General features: G+C 34.7%; 1 protein-coding gene across 3 annotated transcripts in view; it reads left to right on the top strand.

Annotated features, from left to right (window-relative positions):
• The window catches only part of THSD7A (thrombospondin type 1 domain containing 7A), a 454,120-nt gene that overhangs the window by 425,718 nt on the left and 15,103 nt on the right, over positions 1-13,299 (top strand). For 2 of the 3 annotated variants that reach the window (XM_037836794.1, XM_037836796.1), the window contains exons 18-23: positions 1,169-1,313; positions 2,530-2,645; positions 5,767-5,884; positions 6,135-6,298; positions 6,698-6,872; positions 10,827-11,000. In XM_037836794.1, the coding sequence (XP_037692722.1) occupies positions 1,169-1,313; positions 2,530-2,645; positions 5,767-5,884; positions 6,135-6,298; positions 6,698-6,872; positions 10,827-11,000 (892 nt within the window). The remainder of the gene's footprint in view (positions 1-1,168; positions 1,314-2,529; positions 2,646-5,766; positions 5,885-6,134; positions 6,299-6,697; positions 6,873-10,826; positions 11,001-13,299) is intronic. The other variant, XM_037836795.1, reaches the window with a different exon arrangement.

Below are 13,299 nucleotides of genomic sequence, written 5' to 3'. Positions count from 1 at the left end.
AGGAGCAGAGCAGGGCTGGCAGTTGACCTGGATACAGGTTAAATTGTAATAAGGAATAAACTGTTTCACAAAGGTATGCAAATTATTTTCTATTCTGAGTCCATGGATCAGATTTGAACTTACCCCAAACAGGGGGACTGCACTGTTAAGTCTAAATATGTTTATAATTGTGAGAGTCACAGATGATGTTGCAAAGAGATTCCATTTTTATAAAATAGGGAGATACTGAAATAGGGCACCTTCTTAAATCTATTAATAGAAATTCTAGTAACAGGACCCCTAAGCTGGAACTTTGTCCATTTGTTTTCTGCTATAAATGACCAAGGATAATCAGCTTAGAAGAATGAGGCCCTACCATGTGTGAAGGAGAGTTGCTAAAATATACTTTCTGTTCCTGAGAGTTTACCAATAGAAATGTTATAGGAATAAGAATAAAATTTATCTGGTTAAATAACTGTGCTTCATGGTTTGGGCTTCATAAAACATAATTAATTCATCATGTTTCCTAATTCAAGCCTTCACTATTAAGAATTTGCTATCTACCTGGCGCTGTATTAGGTTCAGAGAATACCCAGATATATGGGACAGAAGTCTCCTCGTGGTATACTCACGCTCTACAGACCGGGGACAAGGCCTTTGTGTAATTCACATTCGTAGAGGGCAGTAGGTGTTATTCTGGTGGTGACAAAAGTGTGATGGGACAGAGGAAGAAAGAATTACTTCAGTCCTGGGAAAGTCAAAGGAGACTCCTGTTCTTAGAAACCAAATGTTTTCAGAATAAGACTGTGCCAATAGGAGAATGGCAGGCTAGTCTTTTTAGCTTTTTGCTAAATTGTGTTTGTGAGCATGTGTATAAATGCATTAGAAAAACAAAGCTCATTTATCAGCTAGATGGTTATGTAAAGTCACCCTTAAAACATTTTTTTTCAGGTCTAAGAGGTTATTTCATAATATATACTTCCAATATAAGTTGTTTAGACTTTTATAGCTGGACAGGACATGGGTATGTTATCCAATGAAGAAACTGAGGTAAATGAGGTTAACTGAGTTGCTCAAGCTAGCCAGTGGCCCAAATGGTCTAACTCCAGCTCCAGTGCTTTCCATAACACACTAGCTGTTGTGTGGCTGAGTATTCATCTTTCTAAGGAGCTGTGTTATTCTTTGCAAGCCTTGCAATCAAAGCAGTTTCCGGCAAAGGTCAGCCTATCCCATCAGACAACCTGCCGATGAAGGGAAATCCTGCCCTGATGCCGTTGAGAAGGAACCCTGTAGCCTGAACAAAAACTGCTTCCACTATGATTATAATGTAACAGGTACGTGGATAGTCATCTCATCACAGAGTCAAAGGCCAAACCCCATGTATGTCAGCTCTGAAAAGTTCCCATCAGTATTGTTCACCTCCGTCTAGACATAGTTATACGCCTTTTGGACATGATGCTTACTAACCTAGAAATAATTATTTATTCAATGACAGAAATATTTATCTGATTTATATTTTAGTAAATGTCAAGATATAGAAATGAAAATATCAGACATTGGCTTTTAAAATAAATTGTGAATACCCTAAGTGATCCTATTTTAGAAATCCTCCCACTTAGGGAAGGCACAAATAAAACAGACATCTTTCCTACAAGTATCAGATTTATTGAAGGATGCATCTTCTTGAGGAGATGTTTAATCACCATAACATATGGGGCAACATTTCTTGATTTGGGGGAAGTTTATAAACTCACTTAGTCTAATATAAAAATGTCAGCAATCTTAAATTTGCCAAAGATGTGTGAAGGAAAAATAAATATTTCAATGTTATAAAAGGTGCAAATGAAGAATAGATTATTTCCAGAAAAATAGGCTTATTCAAAGCTTATTCTGAAATTTTCCCAAATTAATATTCATACTGAAACAAACTCAAGGAATTATATGGTGACACACAGTTGTCGGACAGGCTTTTGTCCCTTTTGGTTTTTCTCTTCAATTTCCTTTGAAGACACAAAAGAAATCAGTTCTCTGGGACTTATCCTATATTACCCTGGAAAGAAAGATGAAAGAATAGTTTACAAAAGCATAAAATAAAGGAAAAGTATACACTTTAAATATGGAAATAAATAAAATATACGGTATTTTACTTGAATAGAATCTACACAAAGTATCACCTATTAAAAGTTGGTTATTTTTGCTAAAATAAAAACATTGGTAAGATTGCAAATCCTACTTTTATTAGGAAAATAGTTTGTGACATTTCATCTGCAAGCAAAAGCCATTTTCACAATATCAACAAACTGCTATCAAGATTGTCAAGTAGACATCTGCCTTTGAGAATAAGCCCTGTAGCTATATGTGCCACCCTAGCAATTCCATTTGACTCCTGATATGTTCAAAGCTGGAACCCATATGGTCTGCATGCAGGAAGACTGATCAGGAGGGTTAGGAAGCAGTTGTGACTTAAATATGAGATTCAGGTCATCAGAGTTTCATTTGAAATCTGTTTCATACATAGCCTTCTGTTCTCATGGGCTCCCTTCCTTTCAGATTGGAGTACATGTCAGCTGAGTGAGAAGGCAGTTTGTGGAAATGGCATTAAAACTAGGATGTTAGACTGTGTTCGAAGTGATGGGAAGTCAGTTGACCTGAAACACTGTGAAGAGGTGGGTGGATGCTGTGTTATATATTTGTAAGTAAATTTTTAAAATTTCAATTCATGCTGAGCCAAATGACCTGTTCTCCATGCAGCCCATTGCCAGCAGATGTTTCTCTGCACTATTCACAGGCTTTAAGTACCCTCTTGAAAAGAGATAGTGTCCCTCACTACTTATTTCTACACATAATTTTCTGTATTTTATTCTGCATGGAACCCAAAGGTATGCTAATTAGCCTATTCTGAAAGAAATGCTTGGGGAACAATAAGTAATCAAGGTGAATACAGGCAATAAATCTTAATCAGACTACTCATCATCATTTGTAATTTGATGTGAATTTTGTGCAGTGCCTGGGACACCTGCCAAGATCCATCATTTAGTCTCTGTTGCTCAACATTGATCACATGTGGTTTGATAGCAGATTTTGATATTAGGATATAATACCCAGCTGTGAGATTCTAAGAACTCAAGTCTGGAAATGAGAGCTTGAAATTCAAACAAGGGAATGGAGTCTTCCAGTATTATCTTTTGGATACAGAGAATTGTAGCCATTAACTCTCCAATTTACGAAATTAATATTATTTCTAGAGATGACCTTATGAAATGTGACGAAACAGAGTCTTTGGTCTTGCTTCATTTACATGAAGTGACACTTCATGTTGTAATTATTTTGTCCGATTTCCATACCAAAAGGGTACTCACATGCCTGACAAATTTTGGCTTGCCATGCATCAGAGGTCCATTGGGTTAAATACGAACCAAGATAAGAAGTAGACGTGTTAGACCTAAATAGACTGAGAGAAGCTTATAATGCTACTGGAGTATGGTGACAGGGAGCCCACCCCTTCTGTCTAGACCTCCTGGGGCACATTAAAAGCCCATGGTGAATTTTTCCAACTCCTAGGGAAAAACTTGAGATAAAGATCTTGACGAGTATTTTCATCATGTGGACCTAATTTAACTTCTGGCATCTCTTTGCATGGGAGCAGAGTTCCAGATGTGCTGAAAACATAGCACTGATTAGTTAATAGATGCTGCCTGCTGTCATCTTATAATATAACTTAACCTGTTCAAACCTTAGATTTAAATAGATAGTTCAAACCTGAGTCGGTTTTGAAACCAATAACAATGAAGTGAAGTGAACATAAAAATAATAATCTTCTTAATGAAGATTATTATGGTCATATACTGGCTGGGGGGCTTTTTATGATCTGCTAGTTCAATATGTCCTCTTTTTTTGCTAATGCACACATAAGTATCCTCCTGTGTCAAAATGAAATATAAGATGAATAGCTCTGAGAGCTTTTTGAAAGCTGAACCCAAATCATATGAGCAATTTAAAAATATTTCATGTGACTATTAGAGAATATAGTTGGGCTCTTTGATTTCTTAAATGAAATTTGAGTGAAAACTTCAGAAATAATTTTTAATTGGGAGCCTAGATAAATTTACCCTTATGTACAAATATGGTAATAATTGAATACTGCAATGGCAATTAGGGATTCAAATCATAAAATTGTAGCAAAAACTGTCTTTAGGGATAACGGTAATACTCTCTGCAGGAATAGGATTTAACAACTCATATCCCATTTTATTCATCCACATGGATGCAGTAGGATTACATAATAGCTCCGTGAAAAATGGGCTCTTTTTTAACACTGGATTGATTGCTTACCCACTAGTACATGTGTAAAACCCTGCACTGAGTTCAACAGCAGTAGCTAACTCATGCTGCTTCTTTAACAACCAAAAAGGAAGAGGCATTACTACCTGGTAAGGAAGAAAATGAGGGGTAAATCCACCTAGCATTTATACAGTATTTTTATCTTTGGTGTTTTTCAGACATTTAGTAACCTGATACCTGGTAATTTGTCTCTTCTCCCCTTTCTTTGATCCCTAAATAGATGTCTTTTAATTTACTGAGCCATATATGTTTAGCTAGATGAGAGAGAGAGAGAGAGATGATAGAGGGAAGGAGGGAGGGATGGATAGACAGAAAAGGAGAGTGAAAAGGGGGATGAAAAGTGAGGGGAGAGTAAAAGAGGTGGAAAAAGGGATGGAAGGGGACAGGAGAGAAGAAAACAGATTCAATAAATGTAAGGAAAAAACTGGACAAGGTTAAAATGTCTTCTAGTGGACACCCAGAATATATGTATGTAGACATCCTCTTTAACTCTCTAGTGAAATAAATGTCAGTAGTAGTTGAGTTCTATGATTCAAATTCTCTCACCATGAAACTACCTTGTAAAATATCCTTTTCAAATTACCTCAAAATGCCTATCTCCAAATTAGCATCACTGTAAGTGACTTTATGAGGCTTTAATTAAGGGATATGGTAAAAATTTCAATCCCAGTTTGTACCTTTGACTTTTAAAATGTCTGAATATACAGAAGGGTTTGAAGCCACAGCTTATTATTTTAAAACTAGAGTATTTAAACGGTAAGTAATAGAAATGGCATAACATTATTATCTGATGAGAGGTTATCTATTAAAAGGTTTAACATAAAACTAGCTGAATTACACCAGTTTTAGAAAATAAAATATTTATAAAGAAATGATATAAAAAATATTCACAATAAAAAATATTCATAATAAATTCTGGGGACCCACATTTCCTTTTGAAAAAGACAGCTTACTTAAAAACTGGTATTTTATATCAATATATCATTAGTCTTGAGTGGCAATTTGTCTTTAAACCTTTCCCTTTTGCTCTTCAGTTTAACATGCACATGTAAAAATATCCCAAAGATATAATTACAGATCTGAATACTGATGATAATTATGCTTATACTTATCCGTTCCTCATACGGAAATTAAGCCAACTTGGAAATTAAATCTACTTTTTGTCATTAATTATTGAAAAAGTTCAAACAATGCATAGGTATATTGAGTGAAGGGGCCCCTCCCCATCATATCCCTTTTACTCCTACTCTCCTAGGTTATCCTGGGTTGAGCCACTTTATGCTTTTATAACACTTTAGATGTATATGTCCTCCAGATTTTTTTTATTCTATTATTCATCTTATTTACTCCTTCTCCCCCTCCCCTCCCTTCCCCCAAACCCTCAACCCAACAATGATGGTGCCCATGCGTCCACGTCAGCTAACAGCTCTTTCTCCATTCTCCCAGCTTGGCCTAGAGAAGAAATGGCAGATGAACATGTCCTGCATGGTGGAATGTCCCGTGAACTGTCAGCTTTCTGATTGGTCTCCTTGGTCAGAATGTTCTCAAACATGTGGCCTCACAGGTTTGTTTGCACCACAATTCACATTAGGCTAATGGTCAAGGAATACGAAATAAAATGTCCCTCTTGCTTCATCATATCAAATAATCTTCTGAAAAAAAGGGATCGGTTGTCTTTCGTTCCAAATTGCATGCACCCGTCTTGTTCCTTAGCTCTTCTTAGTAAAGACCTCTGTGATGCCTTCTCTCCATAAGACATATGCTTGTACAACTATAGTTATCACTAAAGTTGCATTACTTTGTATCTTTTAAAGGAAAAATGATCCGAAGACGGACTGTGACTCAGCCCTTTCAGGGTGATGGAAGGCCATGCCCTGCCCTGATGGAACAATCCAAGCCTTGCCTGGTGAAGCCCTGTTATCAGTGGCAATATGGCCAGTGGTCTCTGTGCCAAGTGCAGGTATCAAGTCTTGAGAAGGTTCATGAGCTTGCATATTCTTTAACTGCCAAGACTCGTTTTCAGAAATACTTTTAGAGATTATAGATGGCAGGTTTTCTCTTAAAGACTTTAAATGCCTTGCCATTTCATAACCGTTTAAATAGTTTGGATAACAAATACTCCCTGTCCCATATTTTTAAAATAACCTGGAAACTGATTTGTTTTAATGAGAATTTGTTTGCCTGTGTTCATCTAGAAAACAAATTGTTCAGTGTATGCTTTATAGCTAGTGCCCTATAGGGCTTCTTCCCAAGGGTTTCAAATGCTTTTCTAACTGTTCATAAATCAAAGTCAATGGTGCAGAGATGACTGTAAGTGACGAGCTTGCTAAAGAATTATTTTTTTTTTTCCTAATTAGTTATCCTTTCTCTGTTCCAGGATGCACAGTGTGGAGAAGGGACCAGAACAAGGAATATTTCCTGTGTAGTAAGTGATGGGTCAACGGATGATTTCAGCAAAGTGGTGGATGAGGAATTCTGTGCTGATATTGAACCCATTATAGATGGAAATAAAAAAATGGTTCTCGAGGAAACCTGCACTCAGCCTTGCCCAGGTAACAACATCAAAGTAGAATCCACACCATGATGATATTTTCCCAGATCCGGGGGAGCAGTAATACCTAAGCCAATAGCAAGAGACTTTGTTTTTTCATAATAGTTTATTAGAGATAGTATGATTTTACAGGAAAATGATGCATTAAATAAGGGTTCCCTTTACTACCCTAATATTAACACCTTGCTTTGGCATAGCGCATTTTTATAATTATACTATTAAATGTAGTCTACAGTTTAACGTAGGGTTCACTGTTTCTGCTGTGCATTCGCATGGAATTATTTTTTAATTTTCATTTTAGTATCATATATACAACCTAAAATTTCCCTCCTTCACCACATTGTATTTTTCAAGTGAATCATTTAATGTGACTGAGACTTAGTTTGATGTTACCATAAGTACCAACAGTAGAAAATGCGAAAAGTATAAACATTTTCCCTTCTACCAAAAAGTGACTATTCATTATGCTCACAATGCTTTGCTACCATCACCACCATCTATTACCAAACCTTTTCCTTCATTCCAACTAACTCCCTATCCCTTACCCTGATCCCTGGTAACCTATTTTCTGGATTCTGAATCTATGAGTTTGCTTATTCATCATACAATATTGATTCTTTTGTGTCTGACTTATTTCACTCAACCTGTTGCCTTCGGGGCTCACCCATGTTGTAACATTTCATTGTGTGTATATACCACATTTGTTTTATCCATTCATCGGTTGATGAGCACCTTTGGGTTGCTCCCATATCTTGGCAATTGCGAATAATGCCACTGTGAACATCAGTGTGCACCACTTGAGCTACGATTCCCTATAAAGAGAGGCCAGAGAAAGGTAAAAAGTTACACTGGGGTAAGTGACATGTCTGTCTTCTTTCCACTGTCATAGTAGTGAAGTTCAAAAGATTTAGGAAAGAGTAGGAAAAAACCTAATCAATATTGCAAGAAATTTAGCATGCTGGAAAAGGTTTTAAATTGGCAGAGCCTGTAGATGAGGACAGACCCAAGTGAAAATTTGAAGCACCATGAACATTACAATTGAAGCCTAAAGTCCTTATTAATTTTGCTAAAAAGGGAAAAGAGGATATTTTAAGTGGAGGAATGTCACACTCAACTTTGCCTAACATGCATGTATAAATTCATCTAAACCCAACCACAAGATAGTGAGAACCTTCACATCACAAAAGTCTCCCTCATGCTATTCCTTTATAGCACACCCACCATACACCACACAAACACCCCTAACTCCTGGCAACCACTATTCTTCTCTCCATCTCTATAATTTTGTTTTGAGATTATAATATAAATGTAATCATGTAATATGAGAACTTTTGAGGTTGGCTTCTTTTTTTTTTTACTCAGTGCTAGGTTCTTGAGATCTACCTAAGTTGTTAAATATGTTAACCATCTGTTCTTTCATCCACAGTATGGCTGTATCACAGTTTGAGAATAGTACAAATAAAGCTGCTGTGAACATCCCTATGTAGGTTTTTCTCCGGACATAGTTTTTATTTCTCTGGGATAAATGCCCAGGAGTATCATTACTGGGCTGATAATTATCAGTTTAGATTTTTAAAAACTATCAAAGTATCTGTACCATCTTACATTCCCACCAGCAATGTGATCGATCCTGTTTATTCACATCCTCACCAGCATCTGGCATTGTCAATATTTTTTTAATGTTAGCTACTTAGATGTGTTGCGATACCGCTTTCTTTTCATGTGCTTATTTGCCATCCATCTATCCTTGTCATTATTTTTGCCCATTTTCCATATGGATTGTTTTTAACTGTTGATTTATAACGAGTTCTTTAAATATTCTAGATACTAGTCCTTTGTCAGATGTTGACAAATATTTTCTCCCAGTCTGTAAGTTGTCTTTTCATCCTCTGAACAGTGTCTTTTGCAGAGGAAAGGTTTTTAATTTTGATGAAGACCGATTTATTAATTCTTCCATTTATGCCTCATGTTTCTCTTCTCAGGTCTGCACCAAATCTTAGGTCTTGTAGGTTTTTCCTTATATAGTTTTCCCTAATGATGGGTTTTGAAAGCTAGCAATCTGTGAGCTAATAAGCTTTAAAGAATAGAATACTGAATTAGGAAATGCATTTCATATACTTGCTTGCCATATCTTTGGCAGGCATAAGGTAACAATTTTTATTACACTGGTATTAAAAATATGTTTACTGCAATGCCTGACTCATTTGCGGTTATTAAATCTTTGAAGTCTGACAAATTACTTTGGGGTGAAAATTATATAATTCACACCAATCATTAAAAAAATTATTTAGTTTTGTAAGAAATTTGTTACAATTACACTGTATTAAAAAGGTTACATTTTTATTTCTACAGTCTAGAGTAGTGAGGTAAAGTTATATCACATTGATATTGATGGGGAAACTTTTCTGCATATTTAAAAATTGAGGAACCTAAAAGTAGCATACTCTAATAAAGCTCTCCAAAAAATCACTCCACTTTTTAGTTGGTAATTTATGTCTTAACATGATTTCTCAGTGTAAGCACAAAAAGTTTTTTCATTAGACCTCCAAGCAACTTTATGCAAATATAGTCTTCAGGATAAGGCAATATGAATCATTTGTATGATATGTCTGTAATAATTAAAGTTATAATAAGAATCTAGGATGGATTTGTATCTATTGTAATTTACTATATCCTCTGGATAGTATCACCAAGTTAGAACTTCTGATAATTTCCTAGATTCAACACTGTCTTTCAGGTCCAAAAATAATCACAAATACTTTCTCCATTCTATCACTCTTACTTTAAAAAAAAAAAAAAAACCACTCCACCTTCAGGAGTTGCTTTCCTGCTAAAGTAATCAGCCGCCAGTCTTGAAGAATCTGAAGCATGAATATATATGGGAAAGTTATATATTTCATTAAACTTTCCTGACCTCAAAATGGTTGAAGATATTGAACATATAGATACACTATGGCCTAGAAATTTTACTTCAAGCACCCAATTGAAATGCATATATACTTTCACCAAAAGACTTGTTCTAAAATGTTCATAGCAGCAATACTCGCAGTGAAGACTTACAACTTCCCCCATGCCCATCAAGAGTAGAATGGATATCTAAAATTGTGGCATATTCGCACAATGGAATAAAGTACAGGAATACGAATTAACAGATTAGAACTACATAAAAATATGTGGATCTCACAAACAAACCTAAATAAGTGAAAGAAGCAAAAGTACATGTGGTATGATTCCATTTATATAACATGAGGTATGTTTCTGAGGTTCTAGGAATGTTCTGGCTCTTAATTTCGGAGTTATATATAATCAGATTTTGAAAATTCAAGCTAGCCATGCATTTATGATACATGAGCTTTTTACATATATATAATTCTTCAATAATTGATAAAGAGGATGACTGAAGATGTAGAACAGAGGAAATGGTGGTCTACAGCAGCTGTTCACATTATTCACCCACCTCCACTCCTCTCAGAAGAAACAGGAATAAGCATAAATACCAACTTTCTCAGCCTTGAACTTCAAGCTCTTTATAAAATTATGACTACCTAGAAGACAAGCTCCAAGTATATTTTGGTTTTCTTTGAAGAGTGCCAAGAGCTTAATAAATCCGTTTGCGATGATCACAAGGATAGTGATAAGTTTATATCAAATTTGTTGTGTCTGAAGAGGAGGGAAACTATAATAGACAGACAAGCTCCCATCAAGCCATAGTGTTGCATTTGATATCATTCAGCAGATGGTCTATACCCAGTAATAGCCACTGAAAAAATGACAATACTAACACAAATTTATATAACTACATACATACTTTCAGATATTAAATACTTACCTAAATCTTATTATAAATGAACTGGCATACCTACAAACATTGCTCAGTGGGGTTAGGTTTTAAATGGCTGTCTAGCTCACTATTGTCAATGGATAAGAGTATAAACTGCGAACCTGTGTTTTCCAGGTGACTGTTATTTGAAGGAATGGTCCTGGTGGAGCCTGTGTCAGCTGACCTGTGTGAATGGGGACGACCTTGGTTTTGGTGGAATACAGGTCCGATCCAGAGCAGTGATTATACAGGAACTAGAGAATCAGCATCTGTGCCCAGAGCAGATGTTAGAAACAAGATCATGTGATGGTGAGTGCTGCAGTTCGTGGAATTTACAGAATTTTCTGTTAAGCAAATTTGCCAAGATCTCATTTGAATGTGATAGAACTGATTTTGAGGGTCTGATACTGAATTGTAAAGATTTAGAGGAAGAAAAATCCTGCCACCCTTCATAAATTAGACATACAATATTATTAAAATGTTTCCTAGTTTTTATGAGCTAAGTAGAGCTGACATAGGAGCACATTATTTGTACACATATAACAATCCTAATCATGTATACATCTAACAATATCTTCAGAGCTTTTAAATCAAGACAGAATTAATGAAAAATTAAAAATTGACAGTAAAATTTTAGAGTCTAATATTCTCAGAAATTGATAAATCATTGGTGAGGATTAATAAATTTAATCTAAATTTGACATAGAGCATGTGTGTATAAACACACATATAGAACCCTGAACCCAAGCTAGGCAAATATATATTTTTAAATACCACAGAACATTAAAATGTCTTAATTTAGGAACACAGAGGAAGTCTCAATGAAAACAAAATAACTGATATTTAGTGGAGAATGTGCACCTCTACTTGTGTGAAACAATTAATTAGTATGACATATAAATGGCAAATAGAGGCCAAAAGTATCACCATTTTAACTGAAAAGTTGGATAAAAAGCATAAAATGCTTGTAATATTGGAGGAGAACACTAACAAGTAAATCCAAATGGACCAGACAACTCAACTCTAGAGTTAGAATTATCCACCCACACAGTTTAATCTTCCCAAATTACCAGACAAAAAGATATTCTGACATAAAGGAATAGAGAAAGGTCAGGGGTTACAAAAAATGAAAAATTACCAAGGAAAGAAAGAATTGTTCACCCCAATATGACAATAAAGTAAAATTAGAGATCAATGATAATGATTGCAAAAGAAATTCCTTGCATTCACACAGGAGTAAAACCTGAAAACCATATTTCTAGAGCATTACGTATTAAAAATTCTGTGAGGTACAGCAAAAAAGTACTTAGAGGGAAACAAAGTCTAAAATGCGTATATAGGATAGGAGGAAAGTTTAAAAAAAAAAAAAGGAAATAGAATGTAACCAAAACAGGTAAGTACAAATTGAAGGAGATAATCAACAAAACCAATAGCTTGTGTTTTTTGACCAAAATAGAAAACCTCATGGCAAAACCAATGAAGAAAATTAGAAAAATATAAATCTGTGAATAATTTTTGCTAATTGATGTGAAAACTTACATGTTTTTATAATTTATCAAGGAGTAATAGAGAACCTAACCCATGGACTCTATAATGACTAAAAATTCCAATCACTTATGAAATATGTACTCACATATGCATACACACAAAATGGTTTTAATTTTGATACCAAAATTTAAAGAAAATTCCTATTGATGTGAAATTGTAAGAAAATAAAACAAAGTTGAATTACAAAAGGAGTATTTTCTCCCCAACTCCTAAGATAGTATAACCTTGTCAGTAAAACTAATCAATAAAAACCCAGACAATAAACCACATCAAATATTTTGACATAGAGGTCAATAAATATTAGCTGAAAAAATTGACAATTTAATAGAAATTATTATAACTAATTGTAATTCATTTGAGAAATACCAAAAAATGCCTATCATTTTTTTAAAAGATACTTATACAATTCAAACTTAAACTAGAATAAAATCCCCTTACACAATAAAGGATGGCTACCAAATTTAGAGTAAACTTCACAATCTATGAGGGAACATCAGAGGTATTTCCTTGCCATCAAGGAATGCCCCCTATTGCCATTTCTTTCCAACCTAGTAAAGAAAGTTCTAGCCTAAGCCTACTCAGAAGTTTAATAATTGAAAAGGAAGAAAGAAAATCACCATGCACATTTATGATTTCCCACCTGAAGAAATTCAAGAGAATGTATAAACAAATATTTGAAAAAAGAGTTCAACATAATACAGTTCAAACCAATATACAAAAAATAGTCTTGTACCAGCAAGACACAATTATAAAATTTAATTAGAAAAAAATATAACTACAAGTAAAAATAAATCTAGCAACAAAGATGAAAGATGTGTATGGAAAAATTAGAGGACACACAACATTGGTGAAATAGACCATGTTCATATAAAATTTTCAAAAATTTATCTACAAACTCTATGCATTCTGAATAGTATACTAAGAAAACCTGAGAAACTGATCCTAAAATTAATATGCAGTGATTAAAGACCAGGAAGAGCACAAATGTTTAAGAAAAAATGCGAAAATATGAGGAGGGACTTAGATGGCTTTATAAAGATTTGCTCTAAAACATTAGTAA

This window comes from Choloepus didactylus, chromosome 5, assembly GCF_015220235.1.
Source record: "Choloepus didactylus isolate mChoDid1 chromosome 5, mChoDid1.pri, whole genome shotgun sequence".
NCBI classification, from domain to species: Eukaryota; Metazoa; Chordata; class Mammalia; order Pilosa; family Megalonychidae; genus Choloepus; species Choloepus didactylus.
The sequence above is the reverse complement of the archived record's forward strand: the minus strand, read 5'-3'. Positions and strand labels throughout refer to the sequence as shown.